Genomic DNA, 26,410 nt, shown 5'->3' with positions numbered 1-26,410 from the left:
GATACAACTAAAAAGCAGTTTTCCATAACAGAAATGGGGGTGGGGGACCAATGCAATAAACAATAAGATCTGGATACCAAAAACCCTACTCACACATATCTCAAAGAGACACTTGGCAAATCTATTTTGACACCGAGGGCTCGTCCAGGCTTCCCTTCACCCTGTGCTAGCCAGGCACACTTCTGGGCTTTCAAGCTCTGTGTCTAAGTGTTTTTGCTTTTGTTCCAGGGAAAACCTGTTTTTACCACTGAATTGAAGCAAATGGCAATCTGGAGAAGCACCGGGATAAAGCAAAAAAACCAAAAACTGCTCAGATATGGAACTTTAAAGCCCGGACTTGTGCCTGGAAATGTAGCACAAAAGGAAGTCTGAATGAGCCCTAAAAGGGGGTTTCTGAAAACAGTTTTGTGACTGCGGATATGAGGGGATCAACCCCTCAGGAGACTATTTGAGGATGACAAGGTTTGAAGCCAATGTTCTGCTGCATACACCAGGGGCCACTGATGTGAATTAACATGTTACCTCAACTGGATTACTATATAATATATATAATATATAATATAATATATTATATTATTATAATAATATATAATATTACTATTTAATATCCAGGAATTATTTATACAAATTGCACACTGCTGATTATTTATGAAATCCCCAGATATTAAGCTATGGCAGGTTTTTCATGATCCCTTTCTGGCAAAGTCTTGCAATTCTACTACATATCTGTATGACACTTTATACATTAAAAAAAATGCTCGGCAGCATAGCATTTGTAGAATGCATACCTTTTTCAAGCTCTGCTGGGAAAAGCTCCAGCTTCTCCACACGTTTTTCTAGTTCGTATTCTGCTGATGCAGCCACCGGGTCTACTTCATCATTTCTCCTGTCATAATCTTCATTAGAATATGTGTGGAAAACCTGGAGAGAGAGATAATGGTAATAAGTCAACTAAACCATCCAAAAGCTCACTTCTAAAATCTACTACTACTCCAGAGTTAAGCTACTGCTTTCATACCCTGCTTCCGAGCTTTCTAGAGTATCTGGCTGGCTAGATAGAACATTGATTTAATTGAAAAGGGGGTTTCATAGGTTCTTAAAGCAAGGATGGAGAACCCGTGACCTTCTAAATGTTGTGTGACTTCAGTTCCCATCAGCCCAAGCTTCCACTATGGTCAGTGCTTAGGGATAATGGGAGCTGTGATCCAACATCATCCAGAGGGTCAGATGTTAGCCATCCCTCTCTTAAAGGAAATAACTGTTGTGCACATATAACTGTGGACATCAGTAATAATGAGGTTGCTTGTCTTTGGAGCCAGATGCAAAATGGTGGGTCAGGAGGGTGACCATATTCTTGGGTCACTGTGCCTCTGAACACATTCTCAACTCAATAATTTGCTTTCGGTTCCAGAACTGAGGTCACAATCCTGTAACACAAAAATCCACAAAATGCTACAGCTTTTTTGTTTTGTTTTGGCAAGGTGGAAGGGAAGCTTTTCTGTTGTCCGTATGATTTAATAATTATTTAATAATTTAGAATCTGAACCCTTGTTGATCTACTGTAACATACTGAGAGATCTACTAGTAGAGCCAAATCTACCTTTTGTCCACAGCACCTCTTTAGGATTCAGGATCTTATTACTGCATTAAGCAGATTTTTTTTCTAACCCATATAGCAACAAATTCAATACGTGTTCCAGAAAGAGCACCACTCTGTTCTTTTTAATAATGTAAAACAAAGGGCAGTTCAAACCTTTTTTTAAAAGAGCACTATCTTTACTTGAAAGATTCACAGCAATTTTTAAGAAGTGCATAAGATACAATATGATGGTGGAATCTGAACTATCACTAGTTTCATCTTTTAACAAATAACAAAGCTGTGATTTACTCACACTGTATTAAATAAAAGCTGTGGATAAATGAATACTACAGTATACACTACAGTAAACTGAAACCTTAGGTGTCGCATAAATTAAAACTTCTTGTACATAAGGCATTTTGAATAAGATGTTAAATATTGGTTAAACCTTATCAGACACTCAGTTCTATAAAACTCAGTGACATTCAAAAGCCAAAGCACAACAACAAAAATTGGGGTAGTCAAGATTCTCTGGAGCAACTAGTTGGCTGTCACCATTTTTCCTCCTAAAGCTACTGGGGTGACTCCATACAATAATGTAGCAAGAGGGGAGGCCTATTGGCTCACTCAGCTGACATGAAAAACACCATGGGCATTGCTACCTCTTTAGTACCACAGATAGTGTGTGCTACCACATTCTTCCTTAAAAGACTTCCAAAGTCAATAAGGGATTAGATCCAGACTATGCCGGTTAAACCTTTTCTCTCACTGAAATCCATGTAACGAGTAGTGAAGAATCAGTTTCCATTAAAATCAAAGGGTTGCACCCAAGTGAATGATACTCAGAGCAGACACACTGAAATTAATGGACCTAAGTAAGTCATCTCCATTAATTTCAATGGGTCTGCTCTGCGATGATTAGCACTGGATACAACTCAATGGGTCTACTCTGACTCCGACTAACAATGGATACAACCCATAGGGATTTAAGTCTAAAGCTGAAGACTTGAGCTAAGGTGGCAGTCCTTTTATTCCCAAGTAGACCACTGTAAGGCAGCAGGAATCCCAAAGTGACCTAGAGGACAAAGAGGATGGTGATGGCAAGAAGAAACAAACAGAGCAGTAAACCCATTGCTAGTAGGCTACTCCACTGGGTTGGTGTTAGAATGTGGTGTTGCCATCCAACATACTCCCCTTGCCACTCCCTCTTCAAAATCACCAGTTCTGTAAAAAAATACAGTGGTACCTCAGGTTACATACGCTTCAGGTTACAGACTCCGCTAACCCAGAAATAGTGCTTCAGGTTAAGAACTTTGCTTCAGGATGAAAACAGAAATCGGGCTCCGGTGGTGCAGCGGCAGCAGGAGGCCCCATTAGCTAAAGTGGTGCTTCAGGTTAAGAACAGTTTCAGGTTAAGTACGGACCTCCGGAACGAATTAAGTACTTAACCTGAGGTACCACTGTAATGGGTTACTTGATTTTTTTAAAAGGAGAAATTACAGCTTCTTCAAACATGAGAATTTGCAATGGTATCTATAATGAGGATCACATTATTTTTTGTGTGTAAAACATTAAGCTGGCTTTTCACATGTTTTGTGCAAAACTAATCCCCCCCCCAAAAAAAAAAACCCCAGGCTGCTAGGCATGGTGGAAGAGAGAACTCCATTTTCCCTTCATACATTTCTCTTATAACACCTTAAATAAATTATTTCCTTACTAACCTGCAAAAAACAACAACCCCAAAATGAATGAAAAAAATTAACAACAAAACTGAGCTATCATAATATACTGTGTGGGTTGAAATGCTTTATTTAAGGAACAAAGCTCTTCTCGTTGCATCAAATATGGGCTTCAGGTTGGCAAAGCAAACAACCCCTCTGGATTTGAGCCTGGACTCCACATGCCTTCCTTGAGGTGCTAAAGCTATCCTGTATTTCTTGGCAAACTCCACCATCCCCTTCATACTGACAAGACTGTCAAGGAAACCTTACAATATTGCTGGGAGAATAAAGAAAGCAGCCGTCACTCAGGAGGCAACCCAAGGTAATAAAATAGGGTGCTGCTGTTAAGTAGCTAGCAATGGCCTCAAAACGGAAAGTGAATTTATTTTAGCAAAGTACTTGGTGTTAAGATCATTGCTAATTTTACTCTAACAGGGCAGCTGTTATTGGTATTTGTTGGGCTGTTGCTTCTGGCTATGAATTCATTTCAAGATTTCACACCAGAAGCTAGCATTGCTCAGTCCATATTTCTCTGAGGGGAAATTAAAGAACGTTCTAAGTAAAGAACATGCTTTTATTTGCTCCTGTAAAACAGCAAGAAAAAATTGTAATATTATTTTACTGAATGGTTCGGGTATTTCAAATACCCAATTGACTGAAATACCTATACAACTGATACAAAAATGCAACACTATACAACATATAAATGAAAAATGTACTATTCAGAGTTGGACTCGGACTAAATTAGCTGAACTTAGTTCACAGTGAAATAAATGATACTTAAATTAAGCCATGACTAACTTATCCCATTGGTTTCAATATTACCTAAGATCAGCTAATTTAGTCTGGATCCAACCCACTGATTACCTTAAAAAACCTACCATTTTTTTAAAGACTTCAGATTTTTTTCTTTGTAGCTACACAACCGGTGTTCAAATATTGCCTAAATCCTGGCAATATTTGCTACATAGCAGATATTTATGGAAATTATGCTGTATAAACAAAGACTACAATTATGAATTAATAATTAATTTCACAATTGGCATTGAACACAAACAAGTTATTTAAAATAAATACTGAAATTAAGCAGCTTCAGTTTGCAAAGCTTCAGACAGAAAAGCCCTCTGAACTCAGTTTAAGGTCTTATTAAGCAATGCTAGGAATTACAGTACAAGGCAGTTGTTGTATCCCAGATAACACCGTATATGGTGTGTGTCATATTTCAATACATTAAAAAATTGGCAGATTCCAGGATTGTTCCATGCTGCTTTTTACACACTTCCTGGTTCCTTAAGTTTAGATATTTGGTTAGGGGAAAGGACTTGTTCTGGAAATATCGTGATTCATTCAGAGCTCAAAACTACAATTTTTCAAAAAAATGAAATAAGTAACTGTAGACAGAGATAATCAGCAATAATGCCACAAGGAAAAATTAACACGATGTGCATGTGCAATTGAAGCCTCTCCATCACTGCCTGCAGCAAGCCTTGCTGTTGTCAAGGTAACAGATGAGTATGCTGTTCCATTTTATGGTTATCTCAAACCTAAAAGAGCATCAAAGTCATCAGGATAAGGAAAGGGAATCTTGTATTAAAGGAGAACTGTTCTAATTAAATTGACTGGGGGATCAGCCCTCAAAGCACTACCCTCACATGAGCTGCATTTATTTGAAGTAAATAAGTGGTGATTGCACAGAAGCAGTGTTTTCGCTGGGTTGCCTCCCATGGATACTTTCAAGCAACACATTTTGAAGCCTTAAGTCACTAGAACAGCATGTATGTATAGACATATACATATACAAGCAGAAAATGTGCATGCTCCTTCAGCAGGCTATCACTTAACCTGGGATATGTAGTATTTATTATCCACACCCATTTTTAACCCCATTTTGCCCTAGTGATAGCACAGAAGAAAAATGCATATACTTTCCCAGATGCATAATCAGTTCTCAAAAATCCAACAAATTTCTTAATAATCCAACAAAACAGATCATATATGCCATATTCGCCTTACAAAAGGGATTCACTTTATGGCAGTAGATCAAAAAACTCTGGGGTAGTTGTCCACCAATCTTTTCCCACATAAAATTAAAACCATTTAAACTGGAAAGCAGGAATGCACCTTTGTCTCCATTCATCATCTGGAATTCCAATAGTCAAATAAAAACTCCAAACGAGTAAGACAGACCCGCATCAAAAACTGATCCAACTTTTGCTTTTGCTCATGCTAAACTGATACTCTTAGCCAATGAAACACATTTTCCTCAATGCTGTCTGTGTCCATTTCAATGTAAAAAAAACCCACCAACTATACAGAATATGCAAACAGGGTATTGAGTATACTAATTATCTTCAACTAGTGGGTCAGGATTCACTCCAGAGATACTGCCACCATTTTCTTTTTGAAACCATTGAAGCGAGGGAAACAAAAAGTGAGGAAAATCAGGAAAATTAGATACAAAGAGAGACAGAGATGCGAGTGAGAACACAGACACACAGAGACAAAAATTGAACATAGACCTCATGCTGCAGGTTAAAGTCTGGGAATCAAGTTGAAGACTACAAATGAAAATATTAAAGACTACTGATCTAGAGTGCAAAAAAAAAAAATTAAAAAAATAATGAGAAGCATATGGAGATCTGAATTGAAGCGGACTTTTAATACAAATTGCAGGTGGCATCAGTTTAGATTGGTGCATTGTTAGAAGCTTGGCATTCACAGACTCACGGTTTCAATTCTGATTACCCTGAAGCATTATTTTTTTCCAGTCTGAGTTTGCAGTAATAAAGCTGGTTTGTCTGAATACTGCAAAGAACAGAAGAAACAAGCTATGGGAAATATGGATCATAAACATCTCACTGCAAATCCTTTTCTCCTAAGTTATTCTGTTTTTTAGAAATGACATTTACTTTGTGATCTGGACTCATATGCTTTTTTAATCCCCTAACACCTTGCTGGCCAGGACTAATGGGAGTTGTAGTCCAAAACAACTCCCATTGTTTTGGACTATGGGGGTGGGTGGGTAGGCGAAGCATGGCTTTGTTTTTTGCAGTCTTCAGATCACATGAAAAATTAATATAAGTTTTTAGCTGAAGTTCATTCATTTTCAGCTTTGTATTCTTGTTATATAAAAAAAGTGCGCCTAGACATTCCGTTGTTCTGCCTATAAGGGACGCAGGTGGCACTGTGGTCTAAACCACTGAGCCTCTTGGGCTTGCCGATAGGAAGGTCGGTTGCTCAAATCCCTGTGATGGAGTGAGCTCCCATTGCTCGGTCCCAGCTCCTGTCAACCTAGCAGTTCGAAAGCACACCAGTGCAAGTAGATAAATAGGTACCGCTGTGGTGGGAAGGTAAATGGTGTTTCCATATGCTCTGGTTTCTGTCACGGTGTTCTGTTGCGCCAGTAGCAGTTTAGTCATGCTGGCCACATGACCTGGAAAGCTGTCTGTGGACAAATGCCGGCTCCCTAGGCCTGAAAGCAAGATGAGCGCTGCAACCCCATAGTCGCCTTTGACTGGACTTAAACATCCAGTGGTCCTTTACCTTTACCTTTTGTGCCCATAACCTAGGTTTAAGGTGCCATTTAGTTCCTAACTTTAATATCTCAGTTTCTAACACTGGTGCAGCCCCCCAGGAAATCCTCCAAAGGACCTTTGCAAAAACGCATATGTGTTCCTCCTAGCTCTGAAGAGGGTCAACACAGATCAATGTCTCAGCGGATTGTGTCTACTGGCAGCGCCAGTAACGAAACCTATCTTCAGCATATTGGTATCACGTCACTTGCACATAAACGAACAATTAGACGGCAGCAAAGAGGATTATTGAAAAAGCTTTTGTACTGTAGTGAAAGCTGCCAGGTTGTTGTTGTTGTTTTTTTTAAAAGAAATATTTCAAAAAGAATATATGCTACAGATCCCCAAGTGCTAGAGTAGTGCTTTCTTATTTTTATAGTGTAGATTTAACTCAACAGCACCTGCAGGCAGAATTCAGTTTTGGCTGACTTGGGTTTCCACCCCCACTTCCTCCCCCCCCCCATGACTGTTCCGTATTCTTGCTCTCCTTCCTGGGAGCACAATGAACTGCATCCAGGCAAGATGTAAAGCTACCTACAGTAAGCAAAGGAATGTTTATCCTCTAAAAGCTCATACCGAATGTATTGCATTACATTTAATCACATCAGTGTCTCAAAAATCAGACAGCTTTCTATTCCTAGTAGTTTAGCTTCCTAATGCCTCCAAATATGGTAGTCAAGGCAAAAGAGGATGTGATACAAGCCAAAAGTAGGGGTTTATCTGGGATATCTGCCTAACTGGTATGGCAGCACCAGCTGTAAATATAATTCAGAAAAAAATGATGATGATTAGGCAGCAAACAGAAGGTCACAGATGCACATGGGAACATCAGCTGTATAAGCAAAATATTTTTATCGGGCTCAGAACGCTGTTTTTAAAATCATGCTTCAAAGAGATTGCGCGGCAGTGTGAGGAAAATAAGCACCCATAGTTGTAAATCACTGAATGGATTTGTGTTTACTTTTTGTTGGTTTTTTTGTTGTTGAGCATATTGTACAATCCCATTATTTTCAGGGGAAAGATATGTGTATTTGTCATGCTTCTGCCTACAACCAAAGTAAACAGCAAAATGCCAAAGAACTGTTGTGTTCATATGATAAGGTTAAATCAATGTTTAAGTTCGCCTCCAGGTTCTGAAGGGGTAACAACACAATGAAACTAAAAATTATAGTCATGTTCTAAGCAAACACGTTTAAATCCCATTGATTTCAACATGTTTTTAAATCTCTGCCACTAAAACTCAATTCTACCTATCTTCATAAGCCAGTCCAGGATTTGCAGCCTAGAACAATGGTCCATTCATTTCAGAACTTACCCTTTCACATTAATAATAATAACAATAATAATAATAATAATTTAATTATTTATACCCCGTCCATCCATGCTTTCCATGTATTCAAAATAAATGATCTTAAAATTAAGAATAAAGGTCAAAATATATTGCTATACTTCATAACTTTCAGTATATACATGCTTAGCGGAGAACTGGTCTCCACCCAAATAAAGGTAAATCATCTATTATAAACATAAAAAAATGAAATAAATGGCTTACACCTTTTGCTTATGCTGGGCATCCTCCTGTTCTTTGTCAGGGCAGGGAGGGGTGTGCAGGCACAGATAAAAAGCCTTTTGTGAACAACAGATTAGGGAGAAAACAATGGGTCACATCCAGTGGGAGGTTTGCCTTAGCGGAAAGTGCTTGCATAAGTCCCATCATCCATTTTCTGTCCATTTTCCCAAACCCACTTTAGCCCCCTTTCTCCTCCATGAAAAACTGCCACTGAGGGTTGGGAGACCCTCTGGAATAAAACTGGCATGGAGGGCTCAGGCAAGATCCAAAATTTCTATGAGTGCTTCTGGCTTAAGTTTCAACAACCCAAACTGGTCATGAAAAGCATAGGCTGCACTGGGGGGAAACCAGTTCCATTTGCAATGAGTTTCCATCTCCTGGGACTGTTGCAACACTGAATCAACTAAAAGGGCACTGGAACCTCTTTTTTACCACAAGTCAGAGGGACCGTGTGAGATCAGAACCACTGAGTTGCTTTTAAACCTTACCTCCCAAGCCTAGGACTCAGGCTGCTGTTTGAGAACCAACCAATGTGAGTTTTCATACCTTCTCAAGCCCCCACACAGCCTGGGACCATTGTAAGGAATTCAAACCTGGTCCTCCCAAGACCTGGGTCAACAAGGTCCTGCACTGTCCTGCACTTTAAGAGTTCTAAAAAAGGCTTTCCCAAACTTGGGTCTCCAGTTGTTTTTGGACTATAATTCCCATCACCCCTGACCACTGGTCCTGCTAGCTAGGGATGATGGGAGTTGTAATCCAACAACAGCCGCAGACCCAAGTTTGAGAAACACTGTTTTAAAGTGTTAGAATGGCGTATACGACTGCAGGTGGGTAAATTGCATTTCTAAATATTTCCTTATGGAAAGAAAAAATCCCCCGTATAAATAGAAAACTAAACACAGCAGAGAAAGAAGAACTGGCCTGGCGTTTTCATGCTTTCAATGAATTTTCAAAGAGATAAGCACAGAGTTGAAGTAGTGGAGCCCTTTCCATTGTTCCAGGAGACCAGACTTTAGCAGGACTGAGTTCTAAGGAAACATGCATCAGATTGATCAGCAAGGCAGCTACAGAGAAACTGCAATACGCCACCATGTTCCAGTCCCAGAGGCAACAAGGACACCAGTAATTATAGCTCTGCTCTTGGAAACTGTGTAGGTTGCTCTGAATAAATGCATCACACCAATCTGAGGGTCACTTCTCACATGACAGATTAAGAGCATCGCTGTGTGTACAAATGAACACACGCTGTCAAAACTGAAGCAGTTATGGGTCTCTTTCAACAGGTATATATACAAATCGGCCATACACAACGCCTGCCCTGTGTTCTTGCTGCAGAAGTTTTGTGTACCTACTTCAAACATGACAGCACGCACCACAAGTGCACTCAGTACTCCCTAAATTCTCTTCCTCCCTAATCTGTGAAGTGGCTCTGATACAATGAGGAAACTTGATATGGGAAAATTAAACTCGGTGGAAAGCCAAGCTTGCAGCAAATGGATAAACATTAACCTAGAACTTGGATCTGTTAAAAATTTATGGCCTGAAATAGGAAATAGGGCTTTGTGAACCGTAGGGCTTCAAAGGATCAGAGTATAATCCAGTCCTACAAGCTCCTTGCACGGAGGAATGGAAGTTCGTAAGCACACTGTTGGCAGGTAATGGAGGTTACATACTGGCAGCAGCATGAGAAGTGGATAAGGGCTGTTTATATAAAAGAAGACCAGGCTTCCACAAATTAGCATTCAAATTTAATATGTTACTATTTCTCAGTGAAGAGATCTCAGTGGAATGCAGCCAACAACATTGGGCTCAAAAGCTGATTAGCTTTTGTTTTAAAAGAAATGCCATTTGTATGCTTTCGTTTATCACACAATGGAGGATGAATTGGAGGTGGGGGTGAGGGTGTGGGATTACAATTAATATTTGCATTGGTTTATTTCGCATCTCAACAAAAACAAAACACATGAAAGGAGATGTCTAAATAACTCACCATGTTTACAATGGTAGGTTTCACAATTAAACCAACTAGGTGTCGACAAAAAAAAGGTAAAGGACCCTTGACAGTTAAGTCCAGTCATGAACGACTCTGGGGTTGCGACACTCATCTCGCTTTACTGGCCAAGGGATCCGATGTTTGTCCACAGATAGTTTTTCCGGGTCACGTGGCCAGTATGACTAAGCCGCTTCTGGCAAAACTAGAGAAGCGCACGGAAACACTGTTTACGTTCCCGCCGGAGTGGTACCTATTTATCGACTTGCACTTTGACGTGCTTTCGAACTGCTAGGTTGGCAGGTGCTGGGACCAATCAACGGGAGCTCACCCCATTGCGGGGATTCGAACTGCCGACCTTCTGATCGGCAAGCCCTAGGCTCTGTGGTTTAGACCACAGCACATGTTTAGAATGTTGAATGCTAAAATGCAAATTTAAAATTCATATTTAAAGCTTGTGAGAATGCTACGGAGAGATGCCCAAGAGTTTAATTCTACCCAGTGGAATTGTTGACTTTTTTCTTTGAACACTAATCCTCCTTTTGCCAAATCCCAATAGGTTTTGAAAGTTTATCATGTTTCAGTTATAGGTCATGCAGATCGAGAATAATCTCTTTCTATATAATAAAAAAATTAGATGCATCACCTACAACAAAATAAAACACCCCAATGAGGAGAAAATATGAACTTGATCCAGAAAAGTAGGGAAACGACTATCTCCTACATGACAGTAATTGTGTTTACCCTTGGTCAAACTGTTGAGATTTCCATTCCACCTTAAGGAGCAGACATGGAACTGTTGCGTGTCACATGTCTGTTTATATACCAGCACAGTATGCTGGGAACTTCCGTTGTGTATATAGCTTTTGCTTTTCTCTGTCTCTCTGGGAAGACAAAGAGAGAGACAACATGTTTCTTTGTCCTTATTTATGATTAAGAAATCCGTAGTTGTAGTATGCTTCCACAAGCCTCACACCTATTCTGTGTGCGCAGTTCACTCTGCTGAAATAGTGTGCCCTGGCTTTGAAGCCCGAGTTGCTGGTTTACGTCGGACCAGAGACCGATGGGTCTTCACAGCGGGACGGCTGGAAGGATACGACCCAGCTGGGGCTAACCAGCTGGCCTTGTGACCCCCTGCATGCTGACACAAACATGCCATATTACAAGCTGCTGTGTGAACAGTTTAAAAAGGAGCTTGCAGTGGTGTCCAAGACAGCTGGTACTGTATTTGGCAAAAGATAACCAAAGGCATCACTGCACATAGCTAAATGAAGGCAGTGGTTCGAACCCAGGGAATCGATTTAGCAACACATACTCCTCCCAGATCCACATGCCCACTGTGAAAGAAAGAAAGAAAGAAAGAAAGAAAGAAAGAAAGAGTCTGGGAGTGAGTACGTTGCTGCATATACAGCAACTTGTTAGATCAGGGCCATTAAAGCAGCACTCTTATGCAGACTTACCTGGGAGTAAGTCCCACTGAATGTGATGGGACTTACTTCTGAGTAAACATGCATAGGATTGTGCTGTGAGAAAAACAGCTCTCAACAAGTGTTTTTTTATAAAAAAAAGTCAGGATGAATAAATGCAGAGCAAAGGGAGAAGGAGAGAGACACGTGTAATTATAGAGAACTCAGAGAAATAGACATTATGTCAGCCATGATCTCATGGTCCCAATTTTATGAAAACAGTATTTTATTTCAGACATCATAGCGGCTCCTTACACCATTGAATTCTCCCACCTGCTTGGCAAAACAAGCATGTAGAAAAGCGAGGTCCAAAGGTGGAGCTTCATTTTGGAAGAACGCATTAAGAATGTATCAGTGCTTGATGATTTACTAATTATTAATCATTAATTGGTGTTAGTGTTTTGAAACCCCATGAATGTTTTTTATTTCATTGCTTTTTCTCACCCAAAGGTACTCTCAAGTCATAATTCTGCCCCACCATATTATTAGAATGTGTAGGAATCATAAATTATACAGGCCTTGCATTGGAGTACCTTCATTTGCTTCATGATAATTTGCATGCTTGACCATCTCTCCAAAAGAAAGAGCTGTCAAAATGTGTTTCACATTCTGGCTTCCAAAAGGAGACACATTGCTATTTATCTTCTTTTAATTTATTTCCCCCCACACACACACACACACACGCTAAGTGCTCTAAAAATAACTCAGGACAAAAGGAAAATAAAATATTAAGGAGCTGGTGTTACACTCGCGTTGCACTAACAACAAAAAAAACTTTCACTTTAGGACTTGCCTTGCAAAAAATGTGTGGTTTTTTTTAAACTGGGTGGAAGTTCATAGGATTTCTGTATTTTTGTTTCACTTCACAAAAGAGCTGTATTTCTAAAATAAGCACCTGCAAACTATACACAAACCTGCACCAAATGAAGCGAGGCAATTAGTACGTTTGCAAATTTTTGATTGCATCCAAAATCAGAGAAGACCCACTGAAATTACTGCAGATAATTAACTTGGATTCATTAATTTCAGTGAGTCTACTCTGAAAAGAACTTAGTGGGATACAACCCCATGTACTTTTTAAAAGAGGAACTGATGCACATCATGCTACTAATGGGTCTGAAGACACCATTTTTCTTCTTCTTTGATAAATCCCAGAGTGGCAGCCAACTTTGCTTTTGCTGTAACAGAAACCAAGACCCTTGTGAAGCTTTATACATTTAACAACTTTATGACGGCATAAGCTTTTGTGGGCCAGAGCCACTTCATAAGATGCATGAGCTGATGCATGGCCAAGCAACACACTGCATTAAGATGTGTAACTGCACTGAACATATCTGGAGTTGTTGCAGTTCTTTAAATAGCAGGCACTATTAGGATTGAAACCGTGGTTGTTAGAAGGGGAGTTATGACTTCTCGCCACAACATAATTTAAGAAGAATACTGACAAACTTGAACGTGTGCAGAGGAGGGAGACCAAGCCGGATGGATGGGGTATAAATAATAAAGTTATGGCGATGGTGATCAAGGGTCTGGAAACTGAGCCTTATGGGGAAGGGTTGAGGGAGTTGAGTATGTTTAGTCTGGGAAGAAGGAGACTGAGAGGAGATATGGTAGCCATCTTCAAAAATCCAAGGGGCTGTCACATGGAAGATGGAGCAAGCTTGTTTTCTCCTGCTCCAGAGGGTAGGATTCAAGTTACAAGAAATGAGATTCCAATTAAACATCAGGAAGAACTTTCTGGTGGTAAGACCTGTGGAACAGACTCCCATGAGAGGTGGTGGACTCTTCTTCATTTGAGGTTTTAAAGTGGAGGTTGGATGGCCACCTGTTATTTATGCTTTAGTTGAGATTTTAGCATTGCAGGGGGTTGGACTAGATGGCCCTCAGAGTCCCTTCCAACTCTACAATTCTATGAATCTATAATCCTGACAAAAGTTGCCTCCCTGAGGAGGAGCAAAAGGTAAGCAGCAAGTCCCTACAAAGCTGAGGAGCCCTATAGATCAGTGGTTCCTAACTGGTGGTCTGCAGACCCTAGGGGGTCTGCATAACCCACCCAGGGGGTCTGTGTCACCATTCACATAACAAAAACTACCATAGAGATATCAAAAAAAATCAAAAGTAGGGGGTCCATGCCTTGGCTTTTGAAACACAGAGGGTCCTTGGTACTAAACTAATTGGGAACCAGTGCTATAGATAATTAATTATAGAAAACCAGACACATATGATCGCACATCTTTAGCATAACTTATAGTTTAAACGTAAATTGGCAGACTGTGCACTCAGGAATGAATCCAACTAAGTCATAATCAGAGTAGATCTGTTGGAATTAATGAACATGATTTACATAGGTCCATTAATTTCAACGGGTGTACTTTAAAATTTAGCTGGATTCAACCCCGTTAGTACAGAAAGGGAAAAGGGGGGGGGGAGAGAAAGATCTCACACTAGGACATGTTTGGTTGTGAGACCAACCACCAAGCCATATAAGAGAAAGCAAGTACATCGCAGTACTAGCATGTGGTGCACAAATCAATACAGAAACCAATCAAATGAATAAGATCCAATCAGCAGGACCCACTCCTGAGACTAGCAGCAACTAGAACTGAACAGCACAGCAAGATCAATAGTGGAAACTAACACCTAAAGGGGGACAGTTACTTTCTGCAGTGAGCTAGGATCAAATTCTAAAGAATGAAATTTACCAATGAATTCCAACACAGTGGCTTCGTGTTGGGAGTCTTTCTTTCAACGGGTTCCATGCTGGTGAAGTTGTGCACCTGCACTGGTGTAACATAAACATGGCATGTAAATTCTGTTAAAATAATGCCACTTTAAAACCCCAATCTTTTGGTCTCTTGCCCAAGGGATTTGCCTCACTGGGATCCTAATGAATATTTCACTCAGAAGGACTTATTACAAGGAGGGGACCACCAAAGAAAAGATCCTGACCCTTGTGAATGCCCACCTGATAGATCTTACCACCAGTAGGCACCTGAGCAAGATTTCAGTGGTTATATATAACACTGGAAAGACTTGGGGTGGGAGGAAAGGGAGAAAGTGTCCTTTCCCCCTCCGCTTTTCCTGAAACTCCCTTCCCCAAGAGGCCTGAATGGTGCAAAAAATCTCCTCTGTTCAAGGCTAGCTGGAGCACTGAACAAGAGCACTGCTTTTAGGTGTCAGGATACTAGGCAACTTTTTGTCACGGGTCCCACTTTAATTCAGTAGCCATTATCTGATTCAAGTATCTGCTACCAGTAATGGCCAGATACAACAGAAGATGGTGAGAACCCCTGTTTGCAGCGTTAACCTGCAATCTGTGAAACTGCCAGTATCGGTTTCATAGTGTTGTGATAGCTTACAACCTCATAGGGTTCTGTACCTGTGCCAGCATTAACTAAAACATAAGCAGCATTGTAATTCTTCCTCCAGAACTATATAAAACTTGCATGACTGCACAGCTTGCGGAACCAATGGGAAGAACAGCTGCAGAAGTTAATTTTGACTGTAGAAGTTTCTTGGTTACAACAATGATGGTATTGCTAAGCAAAACTCCCTCTTCTACAAGCAACGTCACAAAGCCAAGCACAAATCAGCCTATCTTTTTAATTAGGGTGAAGATGCACTCTTGGGACCTGCGCTCTACATGGGGCTGCCCTTGAAGAGAGTCTGGGGGCTGCAGCCGGTGCAGAATGCAGCTGCTGAGTTTTTACGTGGGGCAGCCCAGTGAGACCGTGTGTCACCAGTCCTGAAAGTGCTATGCTGATTGCCAGTGAGCTACCAGACCCAATTCAAGGTGTTAGTACAAGCATATAGAGCTCTAAATGGCTTAAGTACTTAAAATAACACCTTCCACAATATCAGTCACCTCAGACCCTATGATCTGCAGGCGAGGACTTGGTGGTGGTACCAGCACCTGGTTAGCATTGCCCTGTGACAGGGCCCTTTCAGTGACAGTTACCTCCTTGTGGAATGCCACCTGTCTCCATTATTAAAAACTTTTAGGAGGAATTTGAAAACATTCCTGCTTACCCAGGCATTTGATGGCTGAAAGATACTGTTACTGGCAACACAGAAATCACTGGATGGAGTAGTGCTTTTAACTGAAACTGTTTTTAGAATGTTTAAACTATTTTAGATTTTATTTTTTTTAAAAAAAATATTAATTGTGGATGTGTTTGCCACGCAAAAGGCAGGATGTAAATTCAATATATAATAAATAATAGGTGCATCAGAGAAATCCAGTAAACATGAATGCCTGAGCAAGCAGAACACAGTTCCTCTGGAAGGCAGTTATAAATGACTCAGCAGTGCTTAGCTTTTTTATTAAACAGTTCATTTACTTAAATTAATAATCTTTACACTTGCGGTTCAATAACCACATGCTGGATGCAATAGCCAGATGATCAGTCACTCTCTGGGGTGAAAGTAATTTCCAAATATATTACTGGAGGAATCTAGCCAGTGCAGATATAATGGCTAACATTTGTTAAGGACTCGACCATTGGACTGTGCCCCTGCCTGCTGTTGCATATGACTTCCCTCACACCTCCCCAGATTTGGTTCTGAGTTGTGTTCTAGAAGCACTTAACCATTAGTTACTGTGCCATCAGGCAGAGTTGGCAGATGCAACCCCGAAACATGGGGATGTGGTGAATGAAGGCAGAGGAGTATCTAGAGAGGGGAGTGCTCAGTCTCAAAAATATGGTTAATAATTACCGTATTGGCCCAAATATAATCCACACCCAAATATAAGCCACACTTTTAAAATTGCGCAGGCACTCACACCTGTTCCGTTTTACCGTGTGTCTGTTTCAGCAGCGATATTGTAAAAGCCAATTTTTGTAAGGTTACAAATTTGAGCTACACTTAAACTTTTCACAGTCGGAATTTGGTGGAAAAGTGAGGCTTATATTCAGGCCAATATTCAGGTATATCTGCAAAGGCATATATAAATATATATATGACATTTTAAGAATGCTCCAATTATTAGAAGAAACAAAAATTTGATCCTGTGGCACGCAGTAAGAGAGCCTCTTAATATATGAGGCTGCTACACAAAGATGCTAAGAAGAAATTTTACTTCATTTAATTATGCCAACTAATCATATGGCAAATTTACGAATCTGCGGCTGAAGTCACAACATAATTTGGAAAAATAAGCTAATTGGGCATTTCTCTGCGTTTCTTCACCTTCAGTTTAAAGGCCACTATGGAGTTGCTTTGGTGATGATAATCAAAAATTTCATCCTAATGGATACAGGAGTGACACCCTGTACTTTAAAACACATCTGGGGGTTAATGTTTTATAAGTTCCCTTTCATTCTTTTGACCTTGGTGGTAGAGGATAAATAAAGAGCATGCTTTCAGGAGGAGGAAAATGTGTTCCTATCAGTTTTGATCTAGACTACCTTCAGATAGCATTTTCCTGGTATTTCCTGACCTGATAGTTTCCACATTTTAGGTGATCTTTCAACACAACATAAAAGCTATTTCTGGAAAACTAGTGGAATCTTGAGGAAGTTTAGCACTCAGTTCCATGTTATTTGCTTCCAGCAAAACAACAGCAACTATTTGCAACACCCTTGACCCAGGAAATCACAGGAGTTTTGCATTGAAATGTCACATGACAAAATCTGGATTGGAATTCCAGAATAAAATTTAATATTTAGCACAATGTGGCAGTATATTGACAAAAAGCCACCGTTCCATAACACATACTGCAGTGTAGAAGGAACATTAGAATCTGGAATACAAGTGCTAGCATTATAATCAGGAAAACTCATGCAATAATTTCCACATTTGAATGCATCCTGAGACTTTGGACAGTGACTTCCCTGTTGGCATTTAATATTTAAAATATCCAGAGTGATAAGGATTTAAAATAGCAGGTTGGTGGGGTAAGTATTGTGCTGTGGGCTGGTGGGGCCTTGTTCTAGGAAAATGGAGTGGGGTTTTAAAGGTAAAGGTAAAGGTACCCCTGCCCGTACGAGTCAGTCTTGCCAGACTCTAGGGTTGTGTGCTCATCTCACTCTATAGGCCGGGAGCCAGCGCTGTCCGCAGACACTTCCGGGTCACGTGGCCAGCGTGACAAGCTGCATCTGGCGAGCCAGCGCAGCACACGGAACGCCGTTTACCTTCCCGCTGGTAAGCGGTCCCTAATTATCTACTTGCACCCGGGGGTGCTTTCGAACTGCTGGGTTGGCAGGCACTGGGACCAAACGACGGGAGCACACCCCGCCACGGGGATTCGAACCGTCGACCATGCGATCGGCAAGCCCTAGGCGCTGAGGTTTTACCCACAGCGCCACCCGCGTTTAGTGTTGTGTTAATTTGCACTCCTTGAATGAGGAGTTAAATCCAAAGTGATTGGCCTGTACACCATTTAATATGAACAGAGATGCAGGGCTCCTCCCAGTTTTGTTGAAAAGCCAAACTCTTCTCTCCATCAACTGTCACCTGGAAGCAGCCATTCCATCAGGCTAAAATCAGAGGAGAGAAGAGAAGAAACTTCATTTATCAGCACAACAAAGAGAGACTAGCAACTTTCGTGCCTCCTTTCCTTGAACTTCTAACTAAAAACTTGTACCAGAGTTTGCTTATTTCTTCCTACCTCCCAGTCTATTTCCCTTTCATGTTAGATCTTTTTCAGCTACAAGTCTCAGGGCAAGGACCGTCCTTTTTGATCTGTAAACTGACCTGGGAGCCCTTTTTTGGCCAAAGTGCTGGGTTGTTTTTTAAACAACAAAAACCCTTAAATAAATAAACAAAGAGATTGCACGTGAACACATATATTGGCCGATCTGGATTTTGTGAGCAAAAAAGGACAACATACTGAAACCAACATGCTTCTGAAAAAGTAAGCAGGCTAACCTACTCCCCCCCCCCCCCCCCGCTGACTTTGGATCATACACTTCTCAGAATAGCAAGCTGCCTCTTGCTCTATTATATGAAACAGCATGATCATTACATGCACCATAGAAACAGGTACAGCATGATTATAATTCTTGGCTGTAATCAAGAGTGAAAACTCAATCACTCCTAACCCTCCTACGCTTGTAAAAAGCACTTTACTCATCAGATACCAGGGTCAAATATAGCCAGACTGTATTAGTTTTAAGGCTGTGATCCTAAACACACTTCCCCATGAGTTAAACTCAATAGTGCTTACTTCTGAGTAGACACATATGGAATTGAGTGGCCTTTTTTAAAAAATGAAATGTATTTGTCAGTGGCTTCTATTTAATGTAAAAATACAAAAATGTATTAATAATGAGTCTTTATAATACCAACTTCCAGGAAGGTTGCTGTGATAGTCTGCTGATATAAAGGCAGCAACCAGTTTTATTGGACCTTAAAGACTAACAAATCCACAAAAGTGTGTGCTACTATACATTTGGTAGTCTTTAAGGGTGCTATGGGGACACGGGTGGCGCTGTGGGTTAAACCACAGAGCCTAGGACCTGCCGATCGAAAGGTCGGCGGTTCGAATCCCCGCGGCAGGGTGAGCTCCCGTCATTCGGTCCCAGCTCCTGCCTACCTAGCAGTTTGAAAGCACCCCTAAGTGCAAGTAGATAAACAGGGACCGCTTTGTAGCGGGAAGGTAAACGGTGTTTCCATGTACGGCGCTGGTGCTGGCTCGCCAGATGCAGCTTAGTCACGCTGGCCACATGACCTGGAAGTGTCTTCGGACAGCGCTGGCTCCCGGCCTCTTGGGCGAGATGAGCGCGCAACCCTAGAGTTGGTCATGACTGGCCCTGATGGGCAGGGGTACCTTTACCTTAAGGGTGCTATAAGTCAACTTTGTTGTTTTCTAATACAGTGGTACCTTGGTTCTTGAACTTAACTGTCAGGGGTCCCTTTACCTTTATACCATAAAAGTCACAAAGGAGCCTTTTCTCTGCCCCAACAACCTTCTGAGTCATAATCCCCTAAACAAGTCAATACTAACCATCATCTTGTGTTTCTCTCTTGCTCTCTTTGGAATATACAAAGAGAGGTTTCTGCCTATCTAGCAGGAAAACCAGGAAACAGTACTCCAATAGACATCTTTTGACTCGTCTTGATGGGTCATCTGATAGGGGCTAATGGGATACAGGATGTCTCTCAGGTTCCTCAAGTATGGATTATTCTTCCTTCTCAATGTGGGGGGGGGGGAGGGAGTGGTAGGAACAAACCAGACAAACCCTCCACTGAATGTGTCCAATATACCATCAACATGGGTCAGGATCTAATGCACTTGCTTTGTTAGTGCAAGGATTTCCCTTTGCACAACAAAACTTCTGCCTCCGCTTTCTGAGCATGTCCCACACTCTCCTCAAGTCTGCTTCTGTCTTGCTTAACTCCCATAACTTTAATAAATTAGAAATCTGGAGCTGAGCATTGAAGCTTTACTTGGAGGATTGTATCCACACTGCTGTTCTCCCCAACACTATTGAATTCATTCCTAGAAGAAGACCTGGCTCAGCTCCATCTCTTTCCTCTTTATCATATCACAAGTTTGATTTCTCCACATGTTCAAACCAAGATATTAAAAAGCGGGTGGTGGTTCTGCCAACTGTGTGTAAAAAATACAAAGGGCATATTTCTACGGTTCTATCATGCAAGGGAAAATGAGACTAGCCTGTCTGCAACAGATGCATACACAGTTTCCAAACATTTTATCTGGAATGAAAAGCAAAATATTTCGATAAGAATGCCCTGGCTTCTGCCCAAGACCAGACAACTTTTATAATAGCAGTCTAATGGTCCAAACTCAGTGGCAAAGAAAGAGCAGAATCTACCCCAAGTTATCCAGTCAGAGAGCAAGGGCAAGGTTCAAGAGCTGAAGATTAGTAGCAAGAGTACACAAGAGTTGAAAAAGTTGTTCCAACAAGTTTCCCTGCCTGCCTGCCAAGTTTTTAAGCAGAGAAGACTCAGCTACTTGTGAGAATAAGTGCTCCTCCTCCTCCTCACTTCTCTTGATGTGCCACCTCTCCCTGGGAGACATTGCCAGGTGTGCCTCTGCCTATTAACTCCCCCTAATGCACCACCGAATCTAATGCACACCTCAATTTTCAAAACCTTGGAACCAGAAAAGCATTTGTTGTCAGTGGTGTTTTTCAAGCTTGCAATCAAATCTATTGCACCATCAAATCTAAAGCGCACCCTAATTTTCACGATGCAGGAGCTTCCTGCAGCCAATCAGAAGCCGCAATTTGGTTTTCGAACATTTTGGAAGCCAAATGGACTTCCAGAATGGATTCCGTTCGACTTCCAAGGTACGACTGTATGGTCATATTTGGTTAGCCGAATGTTTCTTTTAAATTATCAAAACATTTTTTAAAAAAAAATTGCAGACAGCTTTATATCACTAATACACTACTCCTTCAAGTTTTTATAAGAACACCAATTACAGACAAAATATTCATATGAATGCTGGAAAAAAGCAGTTGAATAAGAGCCATCATTATTATTTCTTCAAAGGATAACTGCTCAAGAAATTGTCTTTAAAACCATAATATTCAAAGTAGTTTCATAAAAAAAATATAAAAGCTTGTGTTAAGAACATGACCCACTTAGTTTCCTTAGCTGCTTTGTAAGAGCTGACTTTTGGAACTAACTACTACCATATCAGGTGAAAAGTAAACTTTTGTATACTTTTCATTGAGAAGGGTCCTAAGTGTTGACTTTCCCTGGGTCCAGAACTTCTCACAAAGAGCCTTGCTTTTAAATAGGTAAGAAGTAGCCAAGACTGCAACAGAGACTTCAGAACACACCTGACACTGTGTTCAACTGTGACTAAAGAATTCAATTTAATTGAAATATATCAGCTCCATGGCAAAGTTCCTATGAACTCATCCATTTGTCTAGAAAATATGGTTTCAAAGAGAAGTCTACTTAAAAATAAACACTATTGGTATTGTAAGGAGAAAGTGCATTCTGGTTTTTCTGTTAAGGACAGAAGTCTTTTCTAGATCAACAAAAACCAAAAAAAGAAGCAGAGAGGTTTCTTCCTCCTTATGACATACTTTGCTAAACTGGAGCATGAAATGGAAAAGTTAAAAGCTTCCTGCAAGATTAAAACATGGCACCAACATGAAACGATAACGTGTGTGAATATCTAGGGCATCTATATTGGTTTATCTTATTATCCTCTAGTGTACTGATTAATTCACTTGGTATGTTAAAAATGCCACCAAGTCTCTATTAGCAAAAGAAAGAATAACACTTCTAGTCTCAAGAGATCTCCTGCTTCACAATTGCTGCCAGTGTCTAGACTATGAATGACTATTATTTTATTTAAACTATTCTACCTGACATCAACCTCGCGTAGTGCTCTCATTCTCCTTTTTATGTATTATAATTTGAAGTGTAAGAAGCACACTAAATATAAATCAATCATTGTTGCTTGACTACAAGTTTTTCCAGATTAGGATCCAGTCAGCTAGACAGTAGAAGTGACAGAAGAAATGAGGGTTAGAGGAAGTGATTTTGCAGACTGTACCCAGTGACAGCAACCAACAATGCTGATGCCAAGGCAAAGTCTCAGCCTGAACTGGAAACCTTTATAGTTTTGAGGTAGTATTAAAAACTCTCTGAGGTTCATAATCTAAGCATAGGAATTACGAGCTTCAGCAAAACTGCTTATGCCAACCAGTTGTGATCAGTAAACGTATTCCTTTCAACAAAGAACGTAAGTAGAGTGCAAAATGGGTAGAAATTTCATATGAGTAGGATCTGTGCAGTGCTTGGAAGATTTTGGGCATGAGAGAGGCCTGATCACAAGTCTAGGGCTTGCACCTGACCTGCTCATGGCATTGTTATCCATTCGTGGTAAGTAAGAGACTGATGCTTTGCACAAGGATTTCCTAACTTTTTTTGTGTCAGCCAGAATAACCATCACTAAACAATGGGAAACTAATGGTCAACACTCTAATGGAGGACTGGTATAGACAAATATAGCCAGCTGCACTGATGGAAAAAATAATAAAACAAGTGAGAACACAGGCAACTTCCATGAAAAACAAGCATACTTTCCAGAAACAATGATATTGCTTTACTGAATATATAGCACAGAAGGAAAACAACTGGAGTCCCCCATCATCATATGACAACACATTGAGCAAGACTAGATTGCTCAAATGGCACAATATCGGCTGTGTATATCATAATGGAACTTATCAGAATGTCTAAATTGTAAATAATATGTAACTTCTATATTGCTGCTGTTGTTTTGTTTAATGTTATTGTCATTATAAGCAAATTGGGTAGATAGATCATGTAAAAATGTGTATATAAACTTAAAGGCACATAAAAACTTGCAGACTTCTCTCCCACTAGAATGTGGAAATGAATAGTCTACAAGCAACACAGGGCAGATGTAAATTCCTATCACCAAAAAAAAAAACCCCCAACACCTGGACTGACAAAAATCCACATGGAAAGTACTTTACTGGAAAAGTTATTTGGTTGACCAAATAAAGTAATTCAGGAGAAAAGAAGCTCCTAGATTACATGAAACCCATCTTTGGCCAGAAAAAGATTAAATATATGAGATATTTTACATTCAATTTTAAGACTACATTTTAGATATTAAGCAGGACTAATATTTCAAAATATCAATATTGACTTATCATGCAAAGTCAAATGCAAGTCCTCAAGATCTAATCAAATGAGGATACCAGAAAAGACTATTAAAAGGTAAGATTTACAAATGCACACTATTATTAATAGTAATATCGCCATCTATAAACAATGCAATCCTATGTGCACTTACATGGTAGTAAAATCCATTGAACACATAAGCAATACACTCTGCTTTTGCTGTTAAATACTCTGTATTGCAAAAGAAAAACATCCAAAAGTCAATACCATAATTAACTAGCTACCAACTTCTGTTTACCACAAGTTGTTAAAATCATTCTCAGAATAAATGACAAGGCCACATTGAACACATTGCATTGCAGCGTTACCAGCATAGCTAATATGGAAGGCTTGCTACTACAGTGTTTATGGACTTCCTGTAGTTGTTTCATGATGCACCATGAAACAATGTGCTTTTCCTGACTACTGGCCAGAAAATACAATTTATCATGAAAAGATTAACCTCCCCTCCCCCAAGCTATAAAGCTTTTAACTGGTTTAGCTGCACAGTTTAGTAAAGTTGGTAAGTGTAATATTGCAGATAAGTGCATCTCTGATATCTATAGCCACTCTTCGTTACATATCGTAATTACAGAGTGTCGCAATCTACAGAACATCGAAAACACAGAAAGATTTGCTAATCCAGCCACAAAATACAAATAAAGAGGAAGTGGATAATCTCTTTGTGAGGTACTCTGAGGAAGGTTAACAGATGGCTAGACTGCAAGAGCAAGAGAGACAGAAAGCTCAATGAAGAAGGCATCTACATGGCATTTTCTGTACTGCTTTTAAGAGACAGCCTGACCCAACTCTATCTGGCATCGTTGAAAGAAAATATACAGGTGCACAATGTAGCTGCTAATGAACTATTGAACTATCAAGGTGTAATTGTGCCGTCAGTTTAAAACTACCAGCTGTACTGATGGTGGCACAACCGGCATTTGTTTCTGTGCAGCTTTGCCGTTTGATTGTGTTCACCTGTAATGTATCAGAATTGGTGTTCTGTTACAAAATGTACCAGCTAAATGGTAGATTGCATCTTTTCATGCTTGGGATGTAAGATTTTTAAAATTATCAGAAAGGAAAACTGTCCTTGCCTGTCTAGGTCTTTAACTGCAGCTCATTCCGCAGACAACAGATTGAGATGCTACACACAGATAAAACATTTCCACTTGCTCACTGCTGTTGATACAGTGGCTTTTAAAGACACAACTGCGGGGGCGGGGGGGTTCAGAAACTGACACTGGTCTTCTTTTACACACACACACACACACACACACACACACTCCCCAGCTGGCATTCATAATTAAATGCCCACTGATTGCCAGGAGCATTTGCATTAGTACCTCATAGTATTTCAAGTATGTACTGGGTTTGCTGTACAAAAAAAGGGCAGATCCAAACTATGCATTTAAAGCACACCCTATGCATATTTAAAGCTGATTATCCCCCCCCCCCAAGAATCCTGGGAACTGTAGTTTGTTAAGGGTACTGGGTGGCCACTGCAGCTGCGCAAGTTGTTCCTCGGCAGCCCCAGGTCTTCCTTTGCATCTGCAGTTTGATCTCAAGCCACAGCTGCAAAGAAAGAATCAGGCGTGGACTTGTGCCCTCCCTGTTATTCCTTTGAAGCCAAAATTTGATGCTTTTCAAATCTGGTGCCTTTTTTCTGTTGCCATGCAGGGTGGCAAGAAAGGGTGCCCAATCCAAAAATGCTGCTTTTAGCCTGAAAAATAGGAACTTGGTATGCACCCCCCTACTTCCTTTAGCCACAGTTTGAGGTTTCAAGCCATGGCTTGAACTCCCCCCCCCCCAATGATATCGTATTTGACATTGGGTCTGGGAAATATGGGTGTGGTTTGCCCAAAGCAGCCTGCCAGCCCAACTTCCAGGACTTGCCAAGCCTAATTAGGCCCATGGGCTGGAGGTTTTCCACCAAGGTCTCAGCATATAGGTGCAAATCTTGTTCATTTCCCATCTACATGCTGTACATATACAGTCCACCACTGCACATTTCCCAGTCGATACATGGAGGCAGTTTTTCCGGGTCATGTGGCCAGCATGACTAAGCAGCTTCTGGTGAAACCAGAGCAGTGCACAGAAACGCCGTTTACCTTCCCACCGAAGCGGTACCTATTTCTCTACTTGCACTTTGACATGCTTTTGAACTGCTAAGTTGGCAGGAGCTGGGACCAAGCAACGGGAGCTCACCCCATCACAGGGATTCAAACTTCTATCAGCAAGCTCAGTGATTTAGACCACAGCGCCACCCGTGTCCCACACATAACAAAATATGTATTTTATCAAAGTAATTGTTTTTTATCTTATATTTTGGAAATCTACATCCAGTTTTTTTTCCCTTTAATTTTTTGGGGGGCCCCAAGAGAGTGGGGCCCTAAGCTATAGCTTGTTTAGCTTATACGTAAATCCAGCACTGCTCCAAATCATATTGCACAGTCGGCATATCAGTTCTCTATAAAACCCTCTAAGGTGCCTAAACACTGAACGGAAACAAAGCAATTTTGTTACAGATGCAGTTGTGAGATATGATGATAGGCGTAATGCAAACAGGACACCTCTGTGTTTCTGGCTGAAACTTTAAAGTGAGAGATCAGGGAGGAGGAACCCCTTAATATGTGCTGTAGGTAAATCAATAAGATATCTGCTCTCAGGACTACCACCCACCCACAAGCCCTGGCACATTGTGGAGAGTACCTACCCTGTTCCCCATCATCCTTCTATTATTCTCATCATAATTTATTTCTATTAGGTGTAACATGTACAAAACACTTTTTATCATTAGAAATATTCGCTACAATACAGCTCTGTAGGCTAATCTGAAAAGACAGACAAAAGACACAGGAGCAATCACTCACAAACTCAGCTGGTGAGT

General features: G+C 40.6%; 1 protein-coding gene and 1 long non-coding RNA gene across 27 annotated transcripts in view; both read right to left on the bottom strand.

The window, feature by feature from the left end:
- Positions 1-26,410, bottom strand: part of PPP1R9A (protein phosphatase 1 regulatory subunit 9A) — a 144,314-nt gene that overhangs the window by 61,894 nt on the left and 56,010 nt on the right. For all 26 annotated transcript variants that reach the window (XM_083705197.1, XM_083705201.1, XM_083705209.1 and 23 more), the window contains one exon: positions 789-921. In XM_083705197.1, coding sequence (XP_083561323.1) covers positions 789-921 — 133 coding nt within the window. The remainder of the gene's footprint in view (positions 1-788; positions 922-26,410) is intronic.
- LOC310828274 lies at positions 16,035-23,698 on the bottom strand. The gene is made up of 3 exons (XR_014556809.1): positions 23,654-23,698; positions 18,207-18,377; positions 16,035-17,830 (listed from the first exon to the last, which is right to left on the bottom strand). It is a non-coding gene; the product is annotated as an uncharacterized lncRNA (long non-coding RNA).

The sequence above is a fragment of the Podarcis gaigeae genome (assembly GCF_964106915.1).
Source record: "Podarcis gaigeae genome assembly, chromosome: 12".
NCBI lineage: Eukaryota > Metazoa > Chordata > Lepidosauria > Squamata > Lacertidae > Podarcis > Podarcis gaigeae.
This window is presented reverse-complemented; position numbering and strand designations above follow the sequence as displayed.